The sequence below is a fragment of the Prenolepis imparis genome, unplaced genomic scaffold, assembly GCF_030444845.1.
Source record: "Prenolepis imparis isolate NDT839.2.m4 unplaced genomic scaffold, iyPreImpa1.0 SCAF_4, whole genome shotgun sequence".
In the NCBI taxonomy this organism is placed as follows: domain Eukaryota; kingdom Metazoa; phylum Arthropoda; class Insecta; order Hymenoptera; family Formicidae; genus Prenolepis; species Prenolepis imparis.
The window spans coordinates 4,158,874-4,183,177 of NW_028141162.1; the positions used below are offsets into that span (position 1 = coordinate 4,158,874).

The following is a 24,304-nucleotide window of genomic DNA, read 5'->3' on the forward strand; positions in this document are numbered from 1 at the left end:
CCGGAGAGGAGCTGCGCACGTATGTGCAAAGCACGACGATGAAACGGCACTGTGTAGCGGCCGTAATAATAATAGCGGCCATCACGAAGAGAGAGAGAGAGAGAGAGAGAGAGAGAGAGAGAGAGAGAGAGAGAGAGAGAGAGAGAGAGAGAGAGAGAGAGAGAGAGAATAGTGGTAGTGTTAACTCTTTCCGTTGTTGTGCAGTGCCTTTAACAAGCGAAGCGCGCAGGCAGCGACTACGTGCCGCGCGCTCCGATCAGCTGACGACGACGGAGCCTTATTTGATTACGACCGATTCAATTTATGGCTGCGTAGGATCACGGAGTAACGTCCGGCTCTTTCGACACATACTCACACACATACCTGTAGGTAGGATCCTTTTGTTTATGTATACATATACGTACGTATGTATATATTTATATACTTTTACGAGTTTTTTTTTTTTTCTCAATCGAATCACGAAATTATATTGACGCGTAATTCTGAGCTCTTTATACTCTCTCTCTCTCTCTCTCTCTCTCTCTCTCTCTCTCTCTCTCTCTCTCTCTCTCTCTATTTTGATTTTGGTAGAATAAACATATATGTGCGATAAAATATAAAAAAGTTAAAATGTTGCATTATTAGAGAATAAAATAAGTGCGTGCAATTTATTTGCGTATTTTATATATGTTATGAGAAATAAAAAATTCGTACTTCTATTAGCGCAAGGCATATTTTTATATTTATACACATATTATATGTGCGTGTATAACTTCGCACTGTGCATATATTATACAAATAGTTTTACAAGTACAAAAATAAAATACTGTGCTTTCTTGGAGTTGATTACATATAAAGTAATGAGGTAATTCTCCTAACTAAATGAAAACTTAATTTTATTAACAATAAAGTATACATAATACAATCAATATATGTACATGACACATATTAGATAAGTACATGAATTTCTACTATAATTATGTGAATAATTTTGTGCTTAACAAAAATTATTTTGTTAAGCAAAATTATTCATATAATTATAATAAAGATATGTAAATTGTTTTTGCATTAATGATATAAATATATAAATTGGAATAAATGTTTTATAATTTATATAAGAACACACACACACAATTTATATATTATTTTTTCGATTAGATTAAAGTAATTTTTTTTATATATATTAAGGGTTATTATTTATACGCGTGTTTAAATTTTTAAAATCATTGTAAAAAACTTTAAAAGATTATATAAATGATTATAATATTTACGCATCATTGAATGAATGTAACAAGTATGATAACATAATTGATAACACTCTAATAATTTTGTGTGTCAATTTCTTTTATTTTCTAATTAAACTAATTAAACTAATTAAATAGCAGAAATTATTTATTCTTTTTTGCGATACGGGATATATTTTTTGATTAAAATTTCCAGAATTAGAAAAAAGCTCTCTTAAAATTTTTGACTTTTCAAGGAAAGATTTAAGATTAAGAAAATTACATTTCTCAATTTTTTTATTATACCTATATCCGGATTCCAATAAACAAAACACAACATAAGAATTAATGTAAGCTTAATTAATTTAATGAATCCTTTTTAAGATTAAAACACAAGAGCGCGCTACGCCATTCCTCGATTTTATATAAAAAAGAATGATATTTTTATATAGTTTGTTTAAACTTGATTAATATTTTTTAACAAAAATCAGTTGATTTTTGTTAAAAAATAGCTAAAGCGTTAATTAAATTTTAAAACAAAAATATGTTATAAAAATTAAAATAGTAATGTTATAAATAATATGTATTAATATTTTAAACTCGAATAATATTTTTTGACAGAAATTAGCTGATACCATTAAGTTGATAATATTTAATTGATAACATTAAATTGATAATATTAATCGAGTTTAAAGTACGATAACATTTCATTTAAAACATATTATTATTTTAATTTTTATAACATATTCTTATTTAAAAAATTAATTAGCAATTTAATGCTTTAATCAGCTGATTTCTGTAAAAAAATATTAATAAAGCGTTAATTTACTAATTAAATTTTAAAATGATAATCTGTTATAAAATGTGAAATAGTAATATGTTGTAAATAATATGTCATAAATGCCTTATCTGCGATTAATATTTTTTGCCAGAAATCCAGCTGATAGCTGTCTAAAATATTAATCGAATTAAAAAAATTATGACATATTATTTAAAACATATTATTATTTTTTTTAAATATATTCTTATTTTAAAAATTAGCAAATTAACGCTTTAATCAGCTGATTTCTGTTAAAAAATATTAATAAAGTATAATAATAAGCAATATTAATAAAATATTAATAAGGCATTATAGCATATTATTTATAACATATTTTAAATATAGCCTATTATTATTTTTAAATTCTTTAAACTCGATTAATATTTTTGACAGAAATCAACTGATTAAAGCGTTAATTTGTTAATTAAATTTTAAAATAATATGTTATAAAAATTAAAATAATAATATGTTTTAAATAAAATGTTGTAGTACTTTAAGCTCGATTAATGTTTTTTGACAGTTATTAGTTGATTTCTGTATCATTCTTTTTAACATAAAATCGAGGAATGGCTCGCGCGTAGCGTGTGCTTGTGTTGTTCTATTCTTTTTTTAAAAAAGGGATGTTAAGTCGATTCTCGCAAGTATTGTTACCTTTTTTTCGCGATGTTGATTAGCTGCCTCGATTTGCATTGTGCGTTATATTTGTAACATCGAGAGGCTGTCACTATGCGAGGGTTAGCAGTTTGACAATTTGTCCAAAATAAAATAATATGTTTTAAATAATATGTTTTAATACTTTAAATTCGATTAATATTTTTGACAGTTATCAGCTGATTTCTGTCAAAAAATATTAATCACGGACAAAGTATATATTATGAGTATATTGAGACAGCTAATCAGCATCGCGGAAAAGCGATAACAATGTTAATAACATGCCTTTTTCAGAAAGGGATGCTTCTAATTCTGAAGTATAGTTTTAATTAAGCAACTTATACAAAATAACACAGGCAAAGAAACAACAGCTGATGTTTTTTTTGCCGCCAATTAAGTACGCATATTATTATATAAGTATGATATATTTGTGATTGCGTTTTTATATATACGTGTACATTTAATGTTTAATCATATATTTCTAAAAACTTTCTTTAAAAAATTCTTAAAAACTTTTTAATTAAAATAGAATCTACAGATCTCTAGGAAGTTGGAGTGATGGCGAGCCAAAATCCTTTTTCGCTCGTGGTCACGAGACTTCGTCTGCTAAATTTTATCGGCACAATTGATCTTTCGCATATCTTCACTCGGTGATCTTTGAGGAACGATATTATCCCCATCTTGATTTGCAGCAACGCAAATCGCATTCCTGCAAAGTTGCGAAATCGTGAATGCGTTGTCTCAGTGATTATAACGTGTTAAATATTTAATAGCGGTTTCGAAGCAAGTTTATCGAATTGTAACGGATGTTTTTTTGTTTGTAAAAAGTGTGCGGTATATTTTCATGGTGATTATCCTTCTATTGCATAAATTTGCAACACTTCACATTGCATAAATTTGCACGCTCAAGCAACTTTGCGTCTTGCTTTTTAAGTAAATATTAATTATTAAGCGAATTATCGAATAAGTTTTGCATATATTACAATACAATTTAAAAAAAATATGTTTTCTTATTTATGTTAATTATTATATAATTTCTTATTTGGCAATTATTAAAATTAAACATTAAGATAATTAAATTAAAGATTAATTAAAGATATAATGAATTAAATGTTAATTAAACGCAATTCGATATTGTTTTGTTTTTAGAATAAACATAAATGATAATAATCAAAGATAAAGGCTCTCTAAAATCTATGAATCGATAAGCGCGAGATTACATGGGATTTAAATTCTATAGATATGATTTCTTATCAACGAATAATTCGATCACTGTTTTTAAGTGTCGACTACAATCAGACTTTTTTTGGTTTCATACAAGCGAAGCAATGCATGACGTAACAACGTGTGTTGAGTCAGCAAATTATAAATTCCGGATAAGCTGTTTGCTTAATTCATTGTTCGTGCAATACCATTTATAGCTATTCTACAGAATAATTACAATTAAATAAACTGTTGCATGAAAATTGCTTAAACACATTTGAAAAATAATCAATGTAACTTTTCTCAAATCTGATAATGTTAAAATTTCAGCGTTTGCTGACAATTTGTTACATCGTTTTTATTTTTAAGAGAAGAAATAAAAAATAGATGTCATAACAAACGCAAAGGTACAAGTGTGTCAAAAGCTGAATATACACAGGAAATTTTTGAAAAATCTCAAAATTTTTTAAAAATACATTTTTAAAAAATTTGATTTAATATTACAATAAAAAAAAAGTATCACAGAGAGGCTAAATAAATAAAAATCAATACCTATGCAATTTCGTGGCCCTTCTCCAAATGGAAGATACGTATAAGGGTGTCTTGTGCGTTTATTCTCTTCCGTAAATCTCTCAGGATTGAATTTTGTCGGATCGGGATAATAATTTGGATCATGATGAAAGCCATAAATCGGTATAATCACTCTCATACCGGCTGGCAATTCCACTTTGCTATTAGGTATCTGGTAATTATACTCACACTTCCGAGATAATAGTGGGGCTGGCGGATACTTTCTGAGAGTTTCTACGCACATTTTTATATTTATAATAATTATTTTATCCAAATTTTTATTTTTATTGCTATGATTTTTATGGCAAATGTATTCGAATCTTATTACTAGTAAAAAATTAGCTCCGACGTAAATCTTTTAATTATTATTTTAGGCCCGATTGCACCAACGTCATTTTGATTTTAAGCGAGACTTCAATATATATTTGTCTTTATTTATTTAGAAGGAAACATAAAGATAGATACATATTTAAGTCTAACTTCAAGCTAAAATAATGTTGGTGCAATCGGGCCTTAATGATTTAAATCTTTCTAATAAATATAATAATAAATAACAACAAGATTCTCTCTCAAGAAAAGTAATAACAGTTGTTTTGTAATAATAATCCTTTTTTCATACTCAATATGACTTTGACCTCAGAAATATGCATGTTACAATTTTGAAAAAGTTAAGATTAAAGTTATAAAAAGGATTATCATAGATCAGCGTAATTTATCATTTATAATTATTTTAAACTTAATCCTTTTTCGGGTTGCTAAATACAAATTTAATGTCAAAATAATTTTTAAATGAAAATTATTATGACAGATGTAAAAATTAAAATTATTCTTTGAAAATAATTATATATAAATAACTTAATAATTTGGTGTTAAAGTTGACAAATATTATTATATTCAGATTTTTTCTAAAATTAAAAATTAAAATAGCCTTTCTTACAACTTTAATCGTAAATTTCTTGAAATTATGATGTGATACAGTATTTCTAAGGCCAAAATTGTATTCACTGTCAGAAAATTACAGAATGATTATTCTCTTTCCTGGATTTAAAAATTGTTGAATTATATTGTATCGAGTGCATACCTAATATTACCATATCGAGATACTTCATTTCTTGTACCGCGTCGTAAGTTAATTTATTATCTCGTGCTTCTATGGCATTGCGTATTTCCCGTCTGGTTCTTTCTTGGATTTCCTGATTCAAAGCTAACTCGTGGAGGCAGAACGCGATGGTATTCGAAGATGTTTCATAGCCGGCGGCGAAGAAGACGAACGCTTGCGCTGCAATAGCGTTTTCGTCTAATTCTACAAAAATAATGGATTTTTTAAAAGCATTTTAGAGAATAAAAAAGACGAATGTGCTCTTGAGCTTTCGCGATTCACTTTACCGATTTCCTTCGCCGCTTGGGCGTCCTCGTTGTTGCAGACCTGCGGGCCGGATTCGTTCTCCAGAACACCCTTGTTCTTTAGTTCGATCAGCAGGTCCATGAAGTCGTGTCTTCGAGTGCCATTTTTCTCCCTCTGATCGATCATCTGCGACACCACGTTCTTGAAAAATCTGGTGACACTCGGATCGACGACTTGCACGCCCAGTAGTCTGTACAACCTTGGCATGGACGTTCGCAGCATCCTCCAGAGGGTCGCCTTGTAACTCGGCTTCGAGAGCCTCTTCGCTGCCCGATGAAACTCAGACTCTTCATCCGTGAGAGCGTTTATCTGTATGCCGAAGGCGCAGCTACCGATAACGTCGATAATGAATTTCGCTGCGAGTTCCCGCACCTCGATCGTATTACGATCCGCGTTGCAGCTCACGCCGATGAGCCTCTGCAACTCCTCGGAGCATTCCACCAATAGGTAGAACATCCGCTTCAGTTTGCCCGACGAGAACGCGGGTGTCAATTTCGACCTGAGGCCTTTCCACTTACGTCCTTCGAGATTGAACAGGTGTCCGGAGAGCGGATCCTGATGATGAAGTATGTAATTAAAATGGGATTGAAATTTCAATATCGAAGTTTTATATACGAAGTTTTAGGTTGAAATTTCAACGCGAGGTTTATATGCGTTATTATTTTTGAAGAATTCAATTAGTGTAATTAGACAAGCTCGAGAAATCATCTGTTTTTTATCTGAAAAAAAGAAAGAAATAGTAGTTTCGCGTACCTGAGCGTTATTAATTGGAATTCCACGGTTCTTGAAGTAGGCAAAATCCTTGACAAATACACTCTTTACCAGATCAGGATCGCGTAAGATTAATACGGGTGTTCTTACGCGAAACGCCCCGAAGAATCTTTCATCCTTGAACCATTGGTACATCTCTTTGACACCTTCTGGTTGTGACTTCCGGAACAGAAGCAGGGGACCGAAGTTTCCGACGAGCACGGTTGGCTTTTTGAATGGTACACCGCGACATTGCCAAAAATCAAAAGTCGCCTTAAGATAAAAGTATAAGCTACCAAGAAGAAGTCCGATAAGCAAGAAGGGATCTAGTAACACCGTTACAATATCAAGCATTTTCAACTTCTTTTTGATGCACGAGTTTCAAAAAGCACCTTTTTTTATAAACATAATTTATAATTTATAATATAAATAATAATTTATATAACTTTTTATCTCACATAAGAGAGTGATACAATTAATGATTTTTAATCTTCAATACATAACTTCAATACATAATTTTTAATATAATTTTCAGATATACACATTTCACATATACGGGTTTTATATTAACTTAATTGTTAGACTGACAATGAATCGTTTGCATCGAATATCGATTCGACATCGTCGCATTATCATAGCATAATGCAGTTATGATTGTTTGATCGCGCCGAGGTCTATTTTTAAATTTATTTTACAAACGTACACTCTTAATCGCATAAAAGAGCATTCAAAACAGACACGTTATGATGTTCATGTTTGCATTGATTATATGTGAATTCTAACACACATATACACAAATTGTTCGCACAGCTGTTTAGCGTAGATCAATTCTTAACAACCTGCTGCTTCAACAGGAACATTACCTCACAATTTAAAACATTTTCTGTCACATAATAAAATGACTTATCTTTTATTGTAGTATCAAGTATCACACGTATAAAAGTTGTAGAAATATCTTTTAATATATATTTTTATATATTTTTAACAATTTTTTTTTAAGAGCAGAGAAAAGGTAGGAAAAATTTTTCTGGATAGTTTTATATTTTCTAATAATTTTATATAAACTTTATTGTAATTTCCGATTTTATTATTTTTGTTGAAATATTTTATATATTCTCCCTAAGATGATAATGATTTAAAATAAAGACCGAGTCATCCTTGATTAATTTCTGAGCTAAAGGATTCAATTGTGTTTCTTTATCGTGTTTGGTTTATATTAATTTTCTATCTTTTTAAAATTCTATTTTGATTTTATAAAATCTGCCTCTTTTCTGAGTTTGAAACTATCAATTTAAAAACTATCTCAATTTTGCTTAAGATTAAATATTTTTAAAATTGTATTTTGTATTAAAATTAGCATGTAATATTAGATAGAAGCTTAAGCAATTGAAGCAAAAAGCGCACGTATATCTTATATAAATTTATTAAAAGTTTTGATATTATTAATTCTGTAACACGCATATACATATGTATATTAGATTTATTTTACTTTTATATAGGTTTATTTTATTTATATATATATATATATTGCGATATTTCAAGTTTTGCATATTATTGCAGACAAAAGACAACTCTTTCTTTCACTTTATTTGCGATGTCACGTAACGTCAATTATTGATTTGATGCATTCTGTTTTTTTTTTTCCATTGAATAACTGCACACTCATTCACTCACTGGCCGATTACGTTCCGAAGTCCGCGAACTTGACAGCTCGACAGCAAATCGTTTCGACTCATTTGATTTGACATAAAAGGGCACAGAAATGTCGTCGTCGCACTAGGAAACATTTCACGGCATTCCAGTTTTATTTGACATTACTGCGTTCGCGATTTTCCAGCGGCGAATGTGCCGCGATTATTGTCGTGCGATCGAAGCGAGTAGGAACGAATCTGGTGGGAGAGAAGAAAAAAAAAACAAACAATGTACGTGTATATTCAATGGGCGCGGACACGCGCATATGTTTAAGTGTTGCGTCGTATCGTTCTCGCCGAAAGGCCGACCTTCCACCAACTAAAAGCTATCAACACGAATGCCACGCATTTATAGAGAGACCTTGCTCGCTCGAAGTCTGCTGTAAATTGGAAGAGTTCGTAGCTGGTGATTCCTCTTTCGCGAATGTCTGAGACCTTATCTTTTTCAGATTTTTGCGCTTTCTCTTCCGCTAGGAATTATTAGTTCCCGCGCATACTAATTGTAAGTAAGAGGCAGACCTCACTCTGTCGCATTTTTTTTTCGCGCGACTCTGAGAACTTTCTCGTATCGCATAAATAAATAATTGTATCAAGAAATGAAAGCGAATGCTCTTTTTTTAGCAGACAAGATAGAAACAGAAAAGCTAATCTATTTGATTGCATATTAGTATACGAGAAATTGCGTATAGATATTAATATAAAATTATTCATTGTATAAATTTTGCCAAACATTGCGCGACGTTGTTAATCTAATCTAGATCAAGATTTATTCGAGATTCGTAGAACGTGACTGATCGTACGAATTATTATCTTTAACATACGATCAAATATGTCATCAAGGTGCCAATAAATACAAATGTTCTCCATATATTTTTATGTTGCAAGTACTCGAAATTTATGTAAAACAACAAGACAGCTGATCTCTTTAATTATAGCTTTTAAATGTCTATCCTCTTCCTTCTTTTTCAATTTAAATTTTGATCAGATATTTGTATAATTAAAATAAATATATATAATTTTAAACAACGCAGCAGAAACAGATCCACATTTCTTTCCCAGAACAAAACATTGCCTGTTATTCGTGTAAAAATTATTAGTAGTTTAGGTTCATATATGTATACATATTACATATATATATATATATATATGTTATGTCTAGCAGAATTTTGTTTTTTAAGATATATTTTCATGTTTTAGTAAGGAATAAAAACTCAAAATTTGAATAATTTTAAATGAAATCTCTTGAACAGTAATTTTATTTATACAAGCTTATTGCATTATTTTTTTTCTTGAAATGATATTATCTTCTCTGCGTTATTATTCGATAATATGTTATGTCTTGATAACTACATGTATCGCGTCTTTTTAACGAACAGTACTATTTTCTTTCTTTGATAATTTTCTGTTTTTTTTTCTATTATTATCTCGAAAGATGCTAAAACATGTTAAAAAGCATATTAAGAAAGCAGCAAAGTTGATGACCTATGAAACTGTAATAACACGTCATAGGCGATAATATTTCTTTTAGAAAACATCTTACAAACCAGACGCATATATGATATATGTAAAGATTCTATCATACGCGAGAAGATTGCTTTACAAGATTACTTCAGTGTTTTGCTGAAAGAAGCGCGTGTTACATAGTTGTATAAATTCTCTCGTTATGGCAGCTCTCATCAAAGGTCTGTTAACGATAGCCCTATTGTTTGTCGCAGGCCAGAGCGTTCTTCTTCAAGATAACGAAGCAGTGAATAATACATTAGTGGAAGAATACGTGGAAAATATATATCGACTACCAAAATATGCCGCGCCCATTCATTACGATATAAAATTAATACCACATATCGTGGAAGATAACTTTACCTTCGATGGCGAAGAGAGCATCGACATTAAGGTATACAAACCGACGAACACAATCGCGTTGCACACCGTACAACTGACGATAGATGAATCGCTGACAAAACTGACTCATAAAGAAGACGATGTAAATGCTGTACCGAATTACGTTCGAAAGCAGCATGAATATAATAATGATACGCAAATTTTGACTATACGATTCGAGGAACGATTGGATCCTGGAACTTACAAGCTATATCTCAAATTCACGGGTGTAATCAGACATATATATCGTGGATTCTACAGAAGCTTCTACATTGATAACGAAGGTCATAAAGTGTAAGTAAATATCGTTAATAAAGATTTACACATGTACAAATAAAATTAATAAGAGATATAACATAAATGTAATAAATAAATATAAATGTGTATATAATATACATATATTATAGTATATAAATGTGTCTGTATAAAATAAATGTTTAATATATTATAATTATATATTATTAATATATTATAAAAGAAATAAATATATTATATAAAGCGAAAGTTAATAGAAGAACAATTATCGCTTTTTTATTGCTGTCGCAATTGCCCTTAATTATTGAACATGGCAATCTGCTCTATCGTGATTATTTATACGTTGAAGCAAACTACAATGAATTTACAGATGGTTGGCAGCAACGCATTTCCAACCAGTCTCCGCGCGGCAGGCATTTCCATGTTGGGACGAACCCGCCATAAAAGCGACCTTCAAATTTTCCATAAAGCACTATCCTAATTACACAGCGTTGTCGAACATGCCGTCCATGCAATCAGAGATCGATTCGGCCGATGGAAAATTGTGGACATTTTTCGAGACGACGCCTATCATGTCCACCAACTTACTGGGATTCGTGATTGCCGATTATGATTACATCTCGAATCTAAATGGTACCATGAAAATATGGGGTCCGAGGCATCTTCTTCCTTACGCCGTGTATCCCCTCGATATCGCTGAGAAGGCAACGCGCGAACTCGAAAGGTTCACCAACAGCACCGTTCGCGTGCCGAAAATGGACCATGTTGCTGTTCCTCATTATTCGAGCCGTGCTACTGAAAACTGGGGCATGATCGCCTATGCGTAAGCACATAAATATATGTATTTTCTTGCCAAATAATTAATAATTAATAATCCTTTAAAAAACTGCGGAGATAAATGAATGATTATGATCAAATCGAAGATACATATATGTATATCTTTATGTATAATAACTTATCAAGATTATTTGAACTGTGCTTATATTAAAACTAGAATAAAAGGAATTTTGTTATACAGATTTTCAAACAATTCAACACTTATCGTTATTAAAATAAAAGCATGAATTATTTGTTTGACAGAATATTTTTGATAATAAAAAAGAGAAGTAGAGGAAAATAAAGATTATTTCTTTAAATAGATTATTTCGATATTTATAAGTATAAGCATTGTAAAATGTTTTCTGAAAATTATACTTGCTATATTGTGATATAATAAGACATATATATTATATTATACTATAACCGTATTTGTAATGAAAATATCCGAAAATTTAAGGCAATATGTACTTCTTCAAGACGAGAACTCGCGTTTGATAATTGACACTATGACAATCACTCACGAGTTGGCACATCAATGGTTTGGAAATTTAGTCAGCCCGGCTTGGTGGGATTATCTTTGGTTGAGCGAGGGCATATCGACCTACCTGAAGTTCTACATTACAGACAAGGTATTGGCAGATTTCGCAATCAAAATATGTTGTATTAATTCTTTTCACGAGAATTTCGTTCTTCTCAGTTTTCGAAAGAATGGCGGTTGATGGATTTATTGGTGGTGCAATATGAACAACAAGAATTGTTTAAGGATTCTTTCGATTCCGAGCCGATCAACATAAACATTACTAATCACTTGGATGTCTACAAAGCATATTCTAGCAACACGTATATAAAATGCAAGATATTTTTTAAATATATTTATTTAACTATATACGCATATAATTACATTATTAAATATCTATTTAAAGAACTGTGATAATTGTATAAAATAACTATAATATCTTTAATAAAGATCTTAATATATGATTTTTATTTACAATAAAAGACAGAAAAAAGGAATTACAAAGTTTAATATGTTATTAAGACAAAATTCAATAAGAGAAATATCAAGTCAATTCTCATAATATATTAATATACATTTATTTCTCTTTTTCGTTTTTCTTAAACAAAAAACATAATAGTAGATTCTAGAATTGTAAATCAAGATAAATATTATCTTTCTTTATATCGCGCGATTGTTTATATATTTGTAAAGTATATTTACAAATTATGTAGTTTATATTTTCAGCTGCTGTTCTATTGCGAATGGTATCACATTTCTTGAGGGAAGACGTGTTTCGAGACGGTTTGATAAAATATCTTCAAGCACAGTTAATATAATTTTTTGAAATTGCTTATTATTATTAATCTTTAAATAAAGTAAATTCATAATTCAAGTTAATAAGATGTAAGACAGTGTCAAGAATTTCATCGCGTATATGTTCGATCAACATTAAACTTATTTCGCGTATTTAATCGCAGACATGCCTCTGATTGAAGAATTTAGTACATCTATTTAATCTAATCTAAGATTTTTTAAATAAATTAATTTTAAAGCTAAAAAAATTAAATTTATGTATTAATTTTCTTAAGTTTTAAACAAATGTGTTAGACTGCAGTTGCGAAAATAAAAAGGCTTTCAATTATCAAAAGTCTTATCATTGTCAAGTGTACTTACATATTATATGCATTATTGATTTTCAGCGAATACAGCAGTGCCACGCCAGACGATTTATGGAAAGCATTGCAAGATGCTCTCGACGAGTCAGACGTACCGCACGATGATTTTAAAGTAAAAGAAGTAATGGACACTTGGTTCAAGCAGGCAGCGTATCCCATCGTGACGATCGATCGAGATTATGATACAGGTGAAATCAAGGTGACGCAACAGAAGAGGGTTCAATTCTTGAAATTTAATGACACTGAAACAAATGACGGATGGTGGATTCCATTGAACTATATGACCCAAAGCAATCCGAATTCTTCGTCAACGTTGGCCACTCATTGGTTAAAACCTCAGGATGAGAGTGTAACGATCGAAGGAGTGAACATTAATGACTGGATTATTGTGAATAATCAGTTGACAGGTAAATATTGTTGCAATATAAAGTATATGGTTAAAGAATTTATTCGAAATTTGATAACAAATTCTGAAATATTGAATTTACTTCATTATTATATGTATGTATATTACATATTTTTAGTTGTTTTCTTATTCTAAACACAGGCTATTATCGCGTAAATTATGATATAACCAATTGGAAACGAATCGCCGCTTTCCTTAATTCCGACAATTACGACAAAATCCCAATTCTGAATCGTGCGCAAATCATCGACGACGTTTACTACATGATGACAATCGAACAGCTTGATTTTATCATTGTTCTCGAAGTTATAAATTATTTATCGCGCGAAATTGATCCTATCCCATGGTATCCAGTACTCCGAATCATTCGCAGATTAGATAATTATTTGCGGATGCCCCAAGTAGCCGCGATTTTTAAAGTAAGATATGTTTTGCACATAATCTATAACAATATTACTAAAACTGATAATTATCAAAATTAATAAACTTAATAAAAAGAAAGGAAAAATGAAAATATTAATATTCTCAAATTTTGTGATTTTCGTAAATTAAATATTTCATAATTGAAGAAATTATATATTAAAAAAAAAAAATTAAGCTATTTCGAATTAAGTTATTGCATTTTTAAATTGTTTGATCATTATAAAATATTTTTATAGCCATATTTCTTCAACTTGACACATAAGCTATTTGAACATATCGGTTTCGATGAGCATTGTGATGACGATCCTGCGACTATAGAAATTAGGGCAGATTTTATTACGACTGCTTGTCTATACAACACACATCCAGATCCAGACATATTCGACAAATGTCGAGCGAAAGCTGTCGCTAAATTACTTGCATATATGGAAGATCCAATCGCAAACAAGTAAGTTCTATTATTATTAAGAAATGTGAATACGACAAATAAATAATCTATAATCTATAACATAAAAACAATTAGTAAATAAAAATTAGTAAATAAAAATGCTTTTTTTTTTATTACTTTTGCTTTATTAAAACAAGATAAGCATGCGTATGTTTGAAATGATATAAAGCATCAATTCTGTTGTCTTATATGTGTAACACGTTGCTGATAAAGAAAGTTAATGCTATATAATTATTAATATAGAAGTCATGTTGCGTGATAATTTGCAGAACAAATTGTTTGTTATAAAGATAAAATCAGTGATTAACAGTGAATAACCTTATTGACGCATCATATTTCCCTTGCTAAAAAAAGGCATGTTAAGTCGATTCTCAAGAGTCTCGAAATATTGTTGCTTCTTTTACGCGATGATGATTGGCTGTCTCGATTCGCGCTATTCGTAGCATCGTGAGGCTGTCATTGCGAGGGATAGCAGTTTGATAGTTTGTCCAAAATAAAATAAAATAAAATAATAATATGTTTTAAATATGTTATAATACTTATATGTAGAGATATAGGTATGTATGTAGAGATCAGTGAATGACAGCCTCTCGATGCTACGAATATAACGCATAACACGTATCGAGACAGTTAATCAGAATCGTGGAAAAGAGGCAACAATAGACTTGTTTTCTATTCCTGCACTGATGAATAAGTGGTGCAATAAGTTAGAATGAGACAAATATATTTTGTGTCTCACTCTAACTTATTGCACCAGTGTGCACAGTTCAGCCAGTGCAAAAATAGAAAACAAGGCTCATATTTGCGAGAATCGACTATATATAGATGTCTTTTTAAAAAAAAAAGTAGAACAACACAAGCGTGCGCTATGCGCGCGCCATTTATCAGTTTTATATTAAAAAAGAATGATATTATTAAAAAAATTATATGTTTTGACAGAATTAGCTGATAACTGTTAAAAAATATTAATCGAGTTTAAAGTTCCATAACATTTTATTTAAAACATATTAGTTGGCCTATTATTCACGTTATTAATTTTTGAAATTTATACGAGCGGATTATTGATATTTTTTAGTTTAAAACATATTATTATTTTAATTTTTAAAACATATTATTTAAATCTATATTTAGCAAATTAACGCTTTAATCAGACGATTTCTGTCAAAAAATACTTCTGAAGCGTTAACTTGCTAATTAAATTTCAATTCAAATTCAAATTAATAATATGTTATAAAAATTAAAATAATAATATGTTGTAAATAATATATGTGTTATAATACTTTATCCTTGATTAATATTTTTTGACAGAAATCATCTGATAACTGTCAAAAATATTAACCCAGTTTAAAGTAGCTAATTTCTATTAAAAAATATTAATAAATGTTTTCGTCAATAATCGTAATTAGTCTCGATGTTGTGATTATCTCGATTATCAAAAGATTCTTATAGAAAAATCTATTTTTTGTTCGCACTTTTTGTTATAGATTTAAATACTGAATTTTTATGCATTGCATAATTAATTAATATATATTTTTTTTATGCACCGATTGCAATGCATTCATAATAATATGTGAACTAATTATGCAATAAAATATATAAAAATTCATTATTTAAATCTTTAACAAAGAACAAAAAAATAGAATTTTCTACAAGAATTTTTCGATTAAAATATTTGCGCTTGTAATAGATCGCGCGTCTGTACACATCCATCACGCTGCACGTCTCACGCGAGACTGACTGCAAGACTCTAAGCAGCGGCAGCGGTATCGCCAAGCACAACCTATACGTCCGCCACGCTGCGCGTCTTGCGCGAGACTGAAGACTGAATCTCGATTCTCGAGACATTGCGATTGCGAGACTGGATCACTGATCGTCAGTCTCGCGCGAGACGCGCAGCGTGGCGGATGTGTAGGCTACGTTTGGCGATACCGCTGCTCAGAGTCTTGCGGTCAGTCTTGCATGAGACGTGCAGCGTGATGGATGTGTACAGACGCGCGATCTATTAAAAGCGCAAATATTTTGATCGAAAAACTCTTGTAGAAAATTCTATTTGTTTGTTCTTTGTTAGAGATTTAAATAATGAATTTTTATATATTTTATTGCATAATTAATTCACATATTTTTATGCATGTATTGCAATCAACGCATAACAAAATATATTAATTAATTATGCAACGCATAAAATTTAATATTTAAATATAAAACAGAAAGTGCAAACAAAAAATAGTATTATCTACAAGAATCTTTTGATAATCGAGATAATCACAACATCGAGACTAATTACGATTATTGACGAAAACATTTATTAATATTTGTTGATAGAAATTAGCTACTTTAAACTCGGTTAATATTTTCGACAGTTATCAGATGATTTCTGTCAAAAAATATTATTCAAGGAAAAAATATTATTCAAAGTATTATAAGATATTATTTACAACATATTACTATTTTAATTTTTATAACATGTTAAGACTTTGAAATTTAATTAGCAAATTAACGTTTTAGTAATATTTTTTGACAGATATCAGCTGATTAAAGCGTCAATTTGCTAATTAAATTTTTAAATAATATGTTTTAAAAATTAAAATAATAATCTGTTTTAAATAATATGTTATGGTACTTTAAACTTCATTAATATTTTTTGACAGTTATCAGCTGATCTGTCAAAAAATATTATTTTTTTAATAATATTGTTCTTTTTAATATAAAACCCAAGAATGGCGCATGCGTAGCGCGCGCTTGTGTTGTTCTAGTATGTTAAAAAGAGTGATACAAAAATCAGCTGATAACTGTAAAAAATATTAATCGAGTTTAAAGTTCCATAACATTTTATTTAAAACGTATTATTATTTTAATTTTGAAAACGTATTATTATTTAAATCTATAATTAGTAAATTGACGCGTTATTCTAGTTATTATAAAACAAATAATAATAATAAAACGACATTAAAGTCATATGTAACGTATGATTTTTTAAATGTATTTAATGAATTTAAATATTAGAGTCTTATAAATTTTTATTTTAATTTTGTATTATAGAATTTCATCTGATCAACAATTTATTTGCTTTGGCCTGATACAAGCAAATGAATCTATCTGGAATCAGTTTCTGCAGAAAGAAAATGAGACATCAAGGAATCATCGCATGTTTCTTGGTTGTTCAGAGAATTTAGACATCGTCGAAAAGCACTTAAATTATTTTGAGGGAAATTATCGTTATGGTTATCTTTTTACAAATATGCTTGAGAGTTTGTCAAATGTGCAAGATGCAGCTATTGATTTCTTTATTAAGAAATTCGACAAGATTGTCGCAGAGTAAGTAACTTTTTTAAAATGTAATTAATATTCTTTTAATGTATGTTTTGTCTTCCTCTTTCTGAAAGATATGTACGTGTTTGATGCATGATGTAATTGTGCTCATATAAAGCAAAATATTTATGTGTATAAATAACCTTTGCTTATATTAATTTATGTAGATATTTATCTGCTCAGAGATAGATATAATAAAAAAAATTATATTTAATAACCATTTTTAAAGCAATTTTAAATAATATATATTTTATAATAGCCGAGCTGATAAATTTATCCTTCCCCTCATTATTATGAATATTCGGGAAGATCAAATTGAAAAGGTAAAATAATATTTTTATATTCTATTAGTAAAATTTTATATTAAAGATAAAATAATACTATTATTATATTATTACATTATTATTACATTATTATTTTATTATTTATCATATAATATTATATTATTTTAAATATTTACACAGTCTGTTTTTCTACGTGTATATTGAATTTTGAAATAACTTGTGTTACAGATAAAAGCTTTTGCTGAACAACATGGACTTGATATAAGTATGTACTTAGCCGATAGGAAAGAAAACTTATCCAAAATTAATAATAACTTATCCAAAATTCGTAATGCTCTCGAAAACAACCAATTCTCTGTTGCGATGCACATTACACTAAATAATGATACATCAAGAAAATAAAATCAACTTAATAAATAAAATCAATTTAATAAATAAATGTGCAAATATCAAAATATTATAAACAATAATAAAGTTATTGTATACCATTAATTATAAATCTGATATAGTCTGTTTTTATAAATAATAGATTTATTTTATTATTTATCTATACATACATATATGTATATGTTTTGATTTTCTGTTTTTTAGTTTTTAGATCTTTATATTACTTGCGATATTATACTTGATTAATATAAATAATTGACATTTTATGTTGCAAATTATAAAATGGTGTATCTTAATTTTGCAGCACACTGTTGCATATATATATTTTACAAAAGCTTGATATATTTTACAAAAATTTAATAAAACATCACACACACACACATATATTTATTTATTTATTAACCGAATTAATTAATATTCCCGTATACACATAAATTGCTCCAATTTATCCAATATAAATTATATCTTATTATTGTCATAAATTAAAATTGCTTCTATTCTTGTAAACGACGATGGATCTTCAACCATATTCCAGATTTACTTGCCAACGTAAGACAAGTCGGTGCAAATTGTAATGGAGTAGCAGTCTTTTCACTTAGTTCCACTTTATAATTCGCCATAAGAGTAACAAGACCTACTTTTGTTTGGAGATAGGCAAATTTCATTCCTGGTTACAATGGAAATAAAATATTACGAAAAGTATACACTATTAATAATTTTATATAATATAAAGCAAGTATATATATATGTATAATATGTAACATTTTTCTCTAGTAGTATTAATGTTTTGAAAAATATAAGAGATTTTTTATTATAGCAAGATAACATATGTTTATATCAACGTTGTTCAACAATTAAATATTTAAATAAATTACCAATACAGATGCGTGGTCCATTGCCGAAAGGTAGATATGTGTGATTATCATGAAGCATCTTATTCTCACCAATAAATCGATCCGGATCGAATACATTTGGATTTTTATAATAAAGCGGGTCGTGATGGATTGCATAAATAGGCACGAGAACTTTTGTACCTTTTTCTAAAACAACATCCGAATCGGGAATTCTGTATGATTCTTCGCAGATTCTTTGCGTCGCACCAACAGGTGGATACTTTCTAAGTGTTTCTAAAAGTGTGACATCTCTTTAAAATTGTCAATATCTCTTAATTAATATAAACATGATTATATAATAATTTATAACCGTGAAATATCAAATTATATGTCTCATTCTATTTCTTTTTGTTTGCATTTTATGCATTTTGCATTTTATGTAATACATGAAGATCGTAATAGTAATAAAAACTACTTGATAATTCTAAATAGAAACAAATAAAAAAATATTGTTAAACAACTTATATTTTATCTTCCGAATTTAATTTTAATAACAATTTGTAAATTAAAATTATCTTAATGATCAAGTGCTGATAATTGAGTGTGTGTGTGTGATCATTGATTTTACTAGCTATTACTGAAACTGTTCAATTCTGTCGCTGGAAATGTTTTGCGATTTGTGCGATAAATTTTGCAAACATATTTACATTTTACTATTCAATCATCGAAATTTCCATACGAATAAAAACTTACCGCGAACTATGCAATCGAGATACTTCATTTCGGATATAGCATCGTAAGAGAAACAGCCGTGCTTCTTGTAGGCGGTTCGTATTTCGTCGTATAATTTTTCTTGAATCTTAGGATTAGCAGCCAACTCATACATACTAAAGCTCATAGTCGTTGATGAGGTATCGAAGCCAGCCAGAAAGAATATAAAAGCCTGGGCTGTGATAAGCCTGTCATCGATGACTGAAACATGTCAAAACAATCGATTTTTTATGTATTTGCATATTAATAATTTGAAGAAATATATAAATGGATTATGCTTTATATACATGTATCATTTAAAAAATTTAATTAATTTATATTTAGATTTATACAAAAATTTAGTTTTTTTTTCTCTAATTATATTATGTTATTCTCGGAAAACGCGCCGCTTATAATATTATTAATATTGCAAATAAATATTGAATTATATATAAATATATAAATATTATATATAAGAGTATATTATATATAATTTAATTATATAAATAATTATATAATTAAACATATATAAAGCTGTGCTTAGAATAAAATCTAAAATATTTTTCTAATACCTATATCATTAGATTTGAATGCCATGTTTTGCGATTGTCCTGGTGCATCTTCTATCTTTCTTTCCTTATATCTTAAATCTATCAAAGTTTGCATAATATCATTTCGTGTTATATTATGCATTTCTCTGTGTGTAATTACTTCTTTCACTATCTTCGTGAAGTAGATGGTAACCTATATAAGATGCAATATAATCAATATAAATTATAAATTAAACAAATATTTTTCTCTCTCTTGCTGTTTACTTATAATAAATTGATACGTTACATCCAGAGGTATAAACCGAACCGATAACCATTTGAATATTCTGGGCATGTAATCGCGTATATATCTCTTCATCGCTATTTCTAACGACGGATCTACGACCTTTTTACACATTTTCCGAAATTCGGAATCATCATTTTGTATCGTATTAGTTTTGAGCCCGAAGAAACAAGTTGCGATGATTTCACTGGTGAATTTGGCAGTAAGATTTTGAAATTCGACGGGCTCTTCATTGTCTGCGTATTGGTCTACAAATTGCTAAACCAGACAATTACTATTAGTTGAATGCAAGATCTATAACTTGACAAATATAGTGAGGTACCTTAAACTCTTTTGACACTTCTGTCATCAATTCAAATACATGTCGAGTTTTGCTGGTTGTGAAGGCTGATGTGAGCTTCGTGCGCAATTTTCGCCACCGTTGTCCACTGATATTAACTAAATTCGCGCTAAGCGGATCAGCATGTTCGTTTATCACTACGCCGCGACCTAAATAGGACTATGAATAAATAATTTGCAATTACCAAGTGTAATTATATTCACTCGAATACAATCACCATGCTACAAAAGTCGCATTAAAATTTTATTATTTATCACTTAAAGAAATTAAGACTATTTATTATTACTTTTCATTACAATTATAAGAACAGAAAAAAAGGGATAAAAATAGACATAGAGAATTAATTTCGGGAAATTAATTAGTGCAACGACAATAAATTTAATTATACATAGAACCAATTAGATGAAAATATTTTTACATTAGAAAAAGAGTTTAAAAGTTAAAATAGTTAAGAACAAGATTTTCGCAGTGACTTACTCTGAAAGCAGGCAAAGTCTTTCACAAGCACACATTTAATTAGTTTTGGATCTCTCAGCAAAAGAACCGGTGTTATAAGTTCATATATACCGACGAAAGGATATCCTTCGTACTGTCTGTATATCATCTGAAGACTTTCAGCGACTGTAATCTTGAACATCGATGCATTTCGGCTATTTCCGAAAAACGAAAATTTAAGACAAGGCACGTTTCTTCTTAACCAGTAGGTATGAAGTTTCGTCCAGTAGTAATAGTACAGTAGTAAAACGCATGATGAGACCAGCAGCAATAATAAAACCATTGTTTAGGATAACGAATTATAATATCATAAAATATTTAACATTAAATTTTCTGAAAATATATAAGTTATTAGAATAATTACATTAGAGTAACTACTTAAAGTTAAATAAAATTAAAGTTTTATTTTATATTTAAATTTAAACAAACACAATTGACACATACACACACACACATATATATACTATCATAGAACTATTATGTCGAATATCGAATAATTTATCTTATATACGTTTCATATTAGATTTGTAAATAAACAAATATTAAAAAGGCTTTCAAACTTATAATGAGAATAGTTGAATATTGATATATTTTGATTAAACTTACTTTTTCTATGAGTGTGACTAAGTTTTGAATTATAAATACATTGCCCGTCTTTTCGAGAAATATTTCGATATTCGAAAGATGCGCGAACAACTGCAAGCTATATTGAGAAATGCAATCTTATATACTCTTGCATAACAAATATATGCGTCTGGTTTTTTTGGATCAAGGTCTCATATAAAGTTACTTTCTTTTAATCAAATAAGGTGGAGATATCATTTTTTCTTCCTTTCTATATTTAACATTGATATCTGCAGCACTGTGTATGTGAATAAATATCATGTAATCAGTCATTGCAAAATATTTATATTAATTTAAGTAAATATATTCAAGAAACAATAATAAAATAATTTTAAATAAATTTTTAACTCTCTTTTGATACAATACATTGACTTTCATTGAAATTTTAATATTAATAATTTTGATACATTTTTGATTTATCTAAACATATCCATTACGAAAAAATTTGTTGTTGCAAACCCTATATGGCGCAGACATAAATTATGTATATTACATAAAAGAATTTGTAGGCTTGTATCTGTTTGGTATAAAAATAATCTTTTAACAATGTACTATCAAAATATACAAGAAATGAATTTTTGACTTCTCTAAATATAGTAATATACATAATATAAGTATGCGCCGCATAGGGTCCGCGGCAACAAAGTGTCGACTAATTAACGATTTAATGAGCTAATTTCTATAAAAAAAAAATTAATGGTGTTTAAATAAAAGTTTTATAATTTTTTTAAATATCAATATTTTTATTACAAAATCGACGAATGGCGCGCGCGTAGTTCGCGCTTTTATTGTTCTAGTAATATATTTGATACTATTGTACACAAGTAATACATATTTATAACATCAAGTTGATGAATTATTGATCAATTAACGTAAATAATTATCGCTATGTCCATTTCTAAAAAGTGCATGTTAAGTCGATTCTCGAAAGTCTCGAATTATTGTTGCCTCTTTTCCGCAATGCTGATTGGTTCTCTGTCGATTCGCGTTGTGTGTTATATTCGTAGCATCGAAAGACTGTCATCGCGAGGGTTAACAGTTAGCAGTTTGACCAAAATAAAATTAAATAAAATAATAATATGTTTTAAATAATATGTGATAATACTTTAAGCTTAATTAATATTTTTGACATTCGCGTTGTGTGTTATATTCGTAGCATCGAAAGGCTGTCATCGCGAGGGTTAACAGTTAGCAGTTTGACAGTTAGTCTAAAATAAAATTAAATAAAATAATAATATGTTTTAAATAATATGTAATAATACTTTAAGCTTGATTAATATTTTTGACATTCGCGTTGTGTGTTATATTCGTAGCATCGAAAGGCTGTCATCGCGAGGGTTAGCAATCAGCAGTTTGACAGTTAGTCCAAAAAGTAAAATAAAATAATGTTTTAAATAATAAGTTATTATACTTTAAACTTGGTTAATATTTTGGCGGAAAAAAGGCAAAAATACTTGCGAGAATCGACTTAATGTCTTTTTTAGAAAAAGATTAGAATAACAAAAGCGCGCGTTACGCCATTCCTCGATTTTAAATAAAAAATTAATATTTTTATATAAAGTTTGTTTAAACTTGGTTAATATTTTTTGATAGAAATCAGATGATTAAAGCATTACATTGCTAATTAAATTTTAACATAAAAATATGTTATAAAATTTAATATAATAATGTTATAAATAATATGTTATAATGCCTTATCTGTGCGATTAATATTTATTGACAGAAATCAACTGATAGCTGTTATAAATATTAATCGAATTTAAGGAATTATAATACATTATTTATAACATATTATTATTTTAAATGTTATAACACATTCTTATTTTAAGAATTAATTAGCAATTTTACGTTTTAATCAGCTGATTTCTGTAACAAAAATATTAATCGAGGATAAAATATTACAACATATTATTCACAACATATATTGCTATATATCTTAATTATTATAACATATTATTATTTTAAAATTTAATTAGCTCACTATATTAATATTTTTTAATTTATTCATTTAATTATAAAGTAATATATTTATTAAGTTAAAAATAGAAGTGAGACATAAATCCAAATTAACAATTAAGGTTCCGTAGCAATTTTTAAGGACAAATATTTCCTAAATAAGACTCATAAATATATTTCGTCCGACACTTTTCGATAATCTTAATATAATTCGAATTGCGAATGCGCAGTAGAAATGAGTATCGACATCTATTACCGCGATATATGTATATAGAGACGCATAATATTAAAAAT

At 28.8% G+C, this 24,304-nt stretch overlaps 3 protein-coding genes across 4 annotated transcripts; 1 reads left to right on the forward strand and 2 right to left on the reverse strand.

Moving 5' to 3' along the window:
• The first annotated feature begins 38 nt into the window (after positions 1–38).
• LOC145935567 (aminopeptidase N-like) lies at positions 39–18,519 on the forward strand. 2 transcript variants are annotated; one of them, XM_083037044.1, is made up of 12 exons: positions 39–369; positions 10,008–10,467; positions 10,799–11,251; positions 11,705–11,876; positions 11,945–12,098; positions 12,491–12,572; positions 12,946–13,328; positions 13,469–13,746; positions 13,987–14,198; positions 17,238–17,513; positions 17,767–17,830; positions 18,020–18,519. In XM_083037044.1, the coding sequence occupies exons 1-12, from the start codon at positions 39–41 to the stop codon at positions 18,191–18,193; spliced, it is 3,039 nt and encodes a 1,012-aa protein (XP_082893170.1). In that variant the 3' UTR covers positions 18,194–18,519. The 2 variants fall into 2 exon arrangements, with proteins under 2 accessions (XP_082893170.1, XP_082893171.1); XM_083037045.1 differs by lacking the exon at positions 39–369 and having other exon boundaries at positions 9,856–10,467; positions 18,020–18,315.
• LOC145935569 (putative cytochrome P450 6a13) lies at positions 2,362–8,713 on the reverse strand. The gene is made up of 5 exons (XM_083037046.1): positions 6,605–8,713; positions 5,833–6,406; positions 5,528–5,749; positions 4,429–4,680; positions 2,362–3,382 (listed from the first exon to the last, which is right to left on the reverse strand). Exons 1-5 carry the CDS (start codon positions 6,953–6,955, stop codon positions 3,216–3,218), a joined length of 1,566 nt encoding a protein of 521 aa, XP_082893172.1. The 5' UTR covers positions 6,956–8,713; the 3' UTR covers positions 2,362–3,215.
• Positions 18,520–18,589: 70 nt separating the features above from the next.
• Positions 18,590–21,713, reverse strand: LOC145935159 (putative cytochrome P450 6a13). Its single transcript, XM_083036268.1, has 7 exons — positions 21,413–21,713; positions 20,918–21,084; positions 20,599–20,853; positions 20,334–20,505; positions 19,765–19,983; positions 19,054–19,305; positions 18,590–18,845 (listed from the first exon to the last, which is right to left on the reverse strand). The coding sequence occupies exons 1-7, from the start codon at positions 21,711–21,713 to the stop codon at positions 18,673–18,675; spliced, it is 1,539 nt and encodes a 512-aa protein (XP_082892394.1). The 3' UTR covers positions 18,590–18,672.
• Between the last annotated feature and the right edge of the window lie 2,591 nt (positions 21,714–24,304).

Excerpts from the sequence above, each read along its gene's own strand:
- LOC145935567 (XM_083037044.1), top strand. The coding sequence starts at position 39 with ATGAAACGGCACTGTGTAGCGGCCGTAATAATAATAGCGGCCATCACG. Across the intron at positions 11,252-11,704 it reads TGGGGCATGATCGCCTATGC|GCAATATGTACTTCTTCAAG; the intron begins GTAAGCACATAA and ends CGAAAATTTAAG. Across the intron at positions 11,877-11,944 it reads AGTTCTACATTACAGACAAG|TTTTCGAAAGAATGGCGGTT; the intron begins GTATTGGCAGAT and ends CGTTCTTCTCAG.
- LOC145935569 (XM_083037046.1), bottom strand. The coding sequence starts at position 6,955 with ATGCTTGATATTGTAACGGTGTTACTAGATCCCTTCTTGCTTATCGGA. Across the intron at positions 5,750-5,832 it reads CCAAGCGGCGAAGGAAATCG|AATTAGACGAAAACGCTATT; the intron begins GTAAAGTGAATC and ends TTATTTTTGTAG. Across the intron at positions 3,383-4,428 it reads AGGGCCACGAAATTGCATAG|GAATGCGATTTGCGTTGCTG; the intron begins GTATTGATTTTT and ends GCAACTTTGCAG.
- LOC145935159 (XM_083036268.1), bottom strand. The coding sequence starts at position 21,713 with ATGGTTTTATTATTGCTGCTGGTCTCATCATGCGTTTTACTACTGTAC. Across the intron at positions 20,506-20,598 it reads TTCGGTTTATACCTCTGGAT|GTTACCATCTACTTCACGAA; the intron begins GTAACGTATCAA and ends CATCTTATATAG. Across the intron at positions 19,984-20,333 it reads ATTCAAATCTAATGATATAG|TCATCGATGACAGGCTTATC; the intron begins GTATTAGAAAAA and ends GACATGTTTCAG.